At 34.5% G+C, this 6,126-nt stretch overlaps 1 protein-coding gene across 1 annotated transcript; it reads right to left on the bottom strand.

Annotated features, from left to right (window-relative positions):
* Window positions 1–1,879: 1,879 nt before the first annotated feature.
* LOC18426937 (uncharacterized) lies at window positions 1,880–5,653 on the bottom strand. Its single transcript, XM_006835997.4, has 3 exons — window positions 5,509–5,653; window positions 3,852–4,187; window positions 1,880–2,706 (listed from the first exon to the last, which is right to left on the bottom strand). The coding sequence occupies exons 2-3, from the start codon at window positions 4,173–4,175 to the stop codon at window positions 2,137–2,139; spliced, it is 894 nt and encodes a 297-aa protein (XP_006836060.1). The 5' UTR covers window positions 4,176–4,187; window positions 5,509–5,653; the 3' UTR covers window positions 1,880–2,136.
* Window positions 5,654–6,126: the final 473 nt, after the last annotated feature.

Here is a 6,126-nt window from a genome sequence, read left to right on the forward strand (position 1 = left end):
CTCCCAAGAACCACGTGCCCTTATCAACCACATACATGCTCTCCATCATGGATAGATGATCCATTAAAGCGTCACGTGCCCCATGCTCCATCATGCTTTTCAAACACACATTTGAGGATGGTATTGATGAGGCTTTTATTCATGTCAAACTTATTCTATTTTTTGGATGTGAGCCATTTCATCCTATTCAATGGTCTAATCATATTTTAGGAAATGACCTTGTGAGACCCTCCCACACTCATGTGTGTAGGACCCCAAAAGATCACCATTAATTTGACACTGATCTCTAGAAAAGTTATCACATGGGAGACTTGACCTTTTTAGAGATCTGTACCAAATTTAATGACGATCCTTTGGGGTCCTACACACATGGGTGTGGGAGGGTTTCTTAGGATCATTACTATTATATTTTCTACATAATAATTGGATATTTTATCCCATTCAATGGTCTAATTAAGATGGAGCATGGGCATGTCATTGGACCGTTGGACATTTCATCTCATTCAATAATCTACTTTTTGGATGTGGGACACTTCATCCAATTCTTTTATTTTACCTAAAAATGAATGGTCTAATTATATTTTTTATTTTTATAACATGATGGTTTTTAACATAAATTTAAGAATATTAATTTAAAGATAGGGTTCATACAAGGCCATTTGAAATCTCTCTCTCTCTCTCTCTACTATCAATCACTTCCACTAAATTTATTCTAGAAACCTAAAAATTACATTTTTGAAAAATTAAAATGTTATTTCGAAAATAGGTACGCATTCTAATAATTTCTACATTAATAACCAAATCTTGTATTTTATTTTTATTTGCATTATAAATTACGTAATGTACTATTTTTTCTTACAGTTGTCAATAATATATTTTAAATTAGATGATATTGTAAAATACTTCATCCATGATAATTCTATGATTCTTCTTTTGTGTCATGTAAATTTAATGGTTAACATAAGTTCATACAAGGAAAAAACATCTCAACATTCACATATTGATGAAAAGAAATGAAAATTAATAATATAATACCCCCATTTTTTTTTGGATTCTAAAAAACGACATTTATCATGATTTTAAATACTATTTTTGGATTTTTTTTATTGCCGAATCCAATCGATTCGGCCGATTCCCGATCCAAACCGTCGATTTATCGATCCAAGGCACCGATCCATTTTTTAAACCACTGGTTTTGAGTACCAAGTACTATTTCAACTTCACAGTCTAACACCCAAATTTCATCCCTTAAAAAAGCCACGTTCAAACCTATTATTACCTTTTTCAAAAGGACCCAATTTTGATGCGGCCAAGCCCGCATATGTAAAAATGTGGGCCTTTTAATAAATCTATTTTTGAGATGGGTTTTAATACTTAATTTTTAAGGACATGTAATCTCTAACATGGAGATCATGAATATAAAAAAATAAATAAATTTTTAAAACTATAAATAATAATTCTAATAAGAAAATATTTGGACCGTTATTTTCCGTTGTTTTTAGATGGAACACCTACTTGCATCCATCTTTAAGATGGATGCTTTACACTTTCTGAACCGCATATGCAGAAATGCGGTCCAGCCCGCATGAAACAATTTTCCTTTTCATAATCCTCACTCTTCCATTTTCTCAAGCCCCTGACAAGGAGAATTTTACTTTTGCTCTGAAATGCATGTTTAGTCCTAAAAAAAAATAAAGAAAAATAAATAAAAAACAACTGGAATCTCTCTTTGCATGGAAGCTCTTGTTATCTGCGTGTTGTTTTAGCTAATCCCTCAATGCAGATGGGTGTGGGAATTAGACAAGCCACTCTCTACAACTCCACAACACTGCTTAAGGTATTCAATCAATCACGACAGTAGTATAACCAAAGCCCCAAATTCAAACAAATCATCAAGATAACTTGTTTCAATTGTTGTAAAATAATGCATACAAAAAAGTTGAAACTAACATAAGCTCTAGAAGGGCACCCATCAAGGTATTGTACAAGCTCAAAGAAGGCCACTGTCAAGATAATATAAGATCATCAACGTTCTTGTTACGCCACCTTTGGAGCTCTGGGTTTAAATTCAGCTAACCTACACACACACACACAAATGGCCATGAGGAGTGAGCACCATTTTAAAAAAAAGCTATGCTACTGTGCGCCGCATATTTTTTTAACCCACTTCATACGTCGTTCACCCTTGAGTGTCATAAATATAGAAGCATTTTTCTCATCCTTCAACTTTTCACAAGCTTCCAAAAAGAGGTCATCATCCAAGTCCTCCATTGCCTCTAGCTCTTCCACGATGTCTTTCATTATATCATGCCTGCTCTCATTTCCTGCACTCGCTATGTCTTTCATCATATCAGGCTTAGCTCCATTTCTCGTACTCATACTTGCTCTATACCTCGCACAGGCCACCATATTTTGCAAGGCTTCTGCTATAACATCACCAACACCCTTTCTCACTCTTTTAGAGTGGCCTAATGTTAATGATGTCACAGATTGACGTTTTTTACTTTGAATTGGTGCATTCTCTTCATCTCTTGAACCAAATGATTCCTCATGCAAAACATCGGGGGAATCAGCAACTGTAGTTGGAGAAGGTAGCGCCAATGCCAGCATACTCACACCATCTACAGGTGAATCGCCAAAAATTACCCCCAATGGCTCGTATAGAGGCAAGCTCTTTTTTTGATATGGTTTAGCCTCAGGGTGCTCCTGCATTTAATGTGTAAGGTCCTTGGAAGCAATCAAGGTTCAGAAAACCATCATCATATAATGCTCAAGGTCCTTGAAGGTTCAAAAAACCATCACCACATGATGTTTAAGCTCCTCAGAAGCAATCAAGTTCTAGGAAACGATCATCATACTACATATTGGCTTTTTTGTAGAACGTTACCACTTTCAAAAAAAAGAAAACCATCATCATATTGTGTAAGGTCCATAGAAGCAATCAAGGCTCAAAACCTTTATCAAACCAAATACCTCTGCTGATATATCATAATCAGCCTATCTCGTTATCATATGGTGATGGTGAAGGTACTTGATCAAGGTTTGTTCGATAAAAGGTTTTAAAACTCAACCAGGTTGACTCGGACTTGGCACATTGCTGAGCCGAGTTCTTAGGTACATGCTTGGTAATATAAATATTTTATACATTGATTTTATGATGTTTGTGAGATTTTCTATGCATATGCTATATTTTTGTATTTTCCCCTCTTTTAGCATTTTTCTGGATGTTTCCAGCTATAAATCAATTTTTTCCAAATTATTTCATCATTTATATATTTTTTTCCATCATTTTGGACTTCTAATCGTTTATAGTTCTGTTTGCTTTTGATTTTTTTTTTTTAACACTTCATTGATTTTTTATTTTTTCATTTTTTAGCCCCGTTTGAGCTGGTACACTTGTTGGGCGGGGCGTGTCCACTTGGAGTCAACCAAGTTACTATGCTCGGGCAGGGTTCAAGTCCGAGTCCCAAGCCTAAGCTGAGTAATTGAACCTTGATTCGATCTGCTCAAATAATTTGATTTTTTAAAAAAATATACTGGTCGATACATCATGGCGTGAACACTGATATATCGTGTTTCAGATATCAAATGGAAAAGTTACCATTTTAATTTTCACAAAAAAAAAGTGTTAGATTTTTTATTTTTACGACAATAAACCCACTAATAACTATTCAGCAGATAAAGTACATCACATACTTCTATTTTCCCTATATCCCATCCACTATACGAGTCGATACCATTGTATGTCAGTATTAACCCCTCCCTGATATAGATATCTATACTAGTTTTTGAAACCTTGGATTTTAATTCAGTTAAGCATTATTCAGGTTTTCTTTTATTTTCCAACTTACCGAGATGCACTGATTCCAAGCATCAGCATCGGCAGCCACAATCTTCCTAGTCTCATCCCAACTAAATCCACTCTGATCAAGGATCATCTTCACAAGTTTGTACTCTCTCTTGTAGTACCCATAACGATGCTTTAACTGGTCTTTGTTCAGGTTTTGGTTGAATCTCTTGTTGAATTCATTGGTCATATAACGCCAAGATTCTTTACTGAATCCTTTCTCTCCTTTTTTACCTTTTGTTACTTGGTCAACCAAGAGGCGCACAAAGAACTCATCCCAATATGGCTTCCACTCAATCCTTTTTGGCACTGCTGTTTCACTTTCCATAATTCACAAACCCTGCATTTGCCTAGCGTAAATTCCATTTGTCCTATGGTAAATTTGATCAATAAATAAAAAGATGCTATAACCATAAATGAGTACACATTTTCCTTATGATAAATTTGGTCAATCAAGGAGGAGAATATCTAATTAAAAATAATAATTAGTTTGTTCTTCCACAAAATGTAAATAGGATACTTGAAATCCTAAAACATTATGCATATGAACTCAATCTCATTGAACCTAGATAGCAAGTGGCTACTCATTTGCCTTATGATAAATTTGATCAATCAATAAGGAGAATACTAAAAATAAGAACCAGTTATTTCTTTCACAAAATGCAAATAGGATACTTGAAATCCTAAAACATTATACACATGAAGTCAATCTCATTGAACCTAGATAGAAAGTGGTATTTCCCCAAGGCTTTAATCCCCAAACCAGAACACCACGAACTAATAAATCCAGGCATTAGATTCACAGCATGGAGGTAACCATAACAGAATGAAAATCAACATTTGTCCCAAAAAGGATCTCTAATAAAAAACAGCCAGTTTGTTTGATGATATGCGAATGAGAAATTACTTTAAAAAGACATAATCGTTACATGTGAAATCATCCCATTAACAACAATTTGGATCGACCCAAGGCTAGAATCCACAAATCCCAAAGACTATGAACAGATAAGCGAGGATATATATTCACAATGGAAATATAAATAACCATAATAGAGCACAGCAATAACTATGAACACTCCATATTGCCTTAATAAATGGAGAGGTTCTCCAATTACACAGAGTAACCAGTTCATGTTTTCGTTAAGAGTAAATTGAGAATTACTTTACAACACACAATCCCATACATATAAACTTATTTTGTATTAAACTTAGATAGCAATGTGGATTTACCCAAGGCTAGAATCCCAAAAATCAGATACTCTAGGCTATATATTCACACCAAGGAATTATCAAATGACCATAATAGAGCACATGAAATGTATGAAACAATAAAGGCATACACAGAATACTGCATTTTTACTTTGATGTTGCTTGAACCATAGCTTTAACCCAACAAAAATAGGGAAAAAAAAAAAAAAAACTGTATGCAAAGCATCCGTAATCATAACCTACAAATTAAATAAGCATAAATTGAAAATCAATTGAGGGAATCAAACAAAACCAGGACTCAATGGAAAGAACAAATTAGAAAATTAAGCCCTAGATTAAGAATTCTTTCACCGAAAAGGATATAGGACATATAAGCAAAATCATATGCTAAGAAAGAATAGAACAATAATGAAGAGATACTCAAATGTAAGAAACCCTAGATTATTGCATACCTGACGTTTTTCGCGTTAGAGAGAGAGATTTCCCCCAATTGCTTGTTTCCGTAGAGAGAGCATCCCAGTGGCGGAGAGAGAGATTAGTCAGTTTTAGGTCCGTTTGGATGGAACATTTATTTTGAAGATTTTTAACAAGGAGCTCGATTTTCTCCCCGGCCATTCAGGAGTGTTAAAAGGAATGGCTTGATAATCGCCACTATTCCAGATTGCGAGGGGCCCTTTCATCCCTTCAATCGGGAAAACACCCCATAAAGTCTAAAACGCTTTTTAGGTCGTTCAGAAACAAACCTGAACTTGATCAAGGAATTTGTGGACGCCAAATCAACTTGGGTCAAAGCACCTTTAGAGAAATTACACGCACATCCTCTATAATTCACTTGATTTTTGGGTTTTTACATTTGTACCCTTTTTTCTCAAATTTTTAAAATGGAAAATTTCGTATAGGCCCCTAATTCTTGCAGTTATATCATGGTAGACATTTCTTAATTCTTGTAGTTATATCATGGTAGGCATTTTCTTTCAAGCAGCATAAAGAAATCTTTAAGAATGTCACCATATCCCTTCATTTCTTATTTCTCTCTTTTAATAACTTTTGACTATAAAAATTAGCCATAA

The sequence above is a fragment of the Amborella trichopoda genome, chromosome 11, assembly GCF_054954075.1.
Source record: "Amborella trichopoda isolate Santa Cruz 75 chromosome 11, AtrichopodaSantaCruz75HAP2 v2.0, whole genome shotgun sequence".
Taxonomy (NCBI): Eukaryota; Viridiplantae; Streptophyta; class Magnoliopsida; order Amborellales; family Amborellaceae; genus Amborella; species Amborella trichopoda.

Coding starts and splice junctions, on each gene's coding strand:
- LOC18426937 (XM_006835997.4), bottom strand. CDS start 4,175: ATGGAAAGTGAAACAGCAGTGCCAAAAAGGATTGAGTGGAAGCCATAT. Junction 2,707..3,851: donor CTTGGAATCAGTGCATCTCG/GTAAGTTGGAAA, acceptor CATTAAATGCAG/GAGCACCCTGAGGCTAAACC.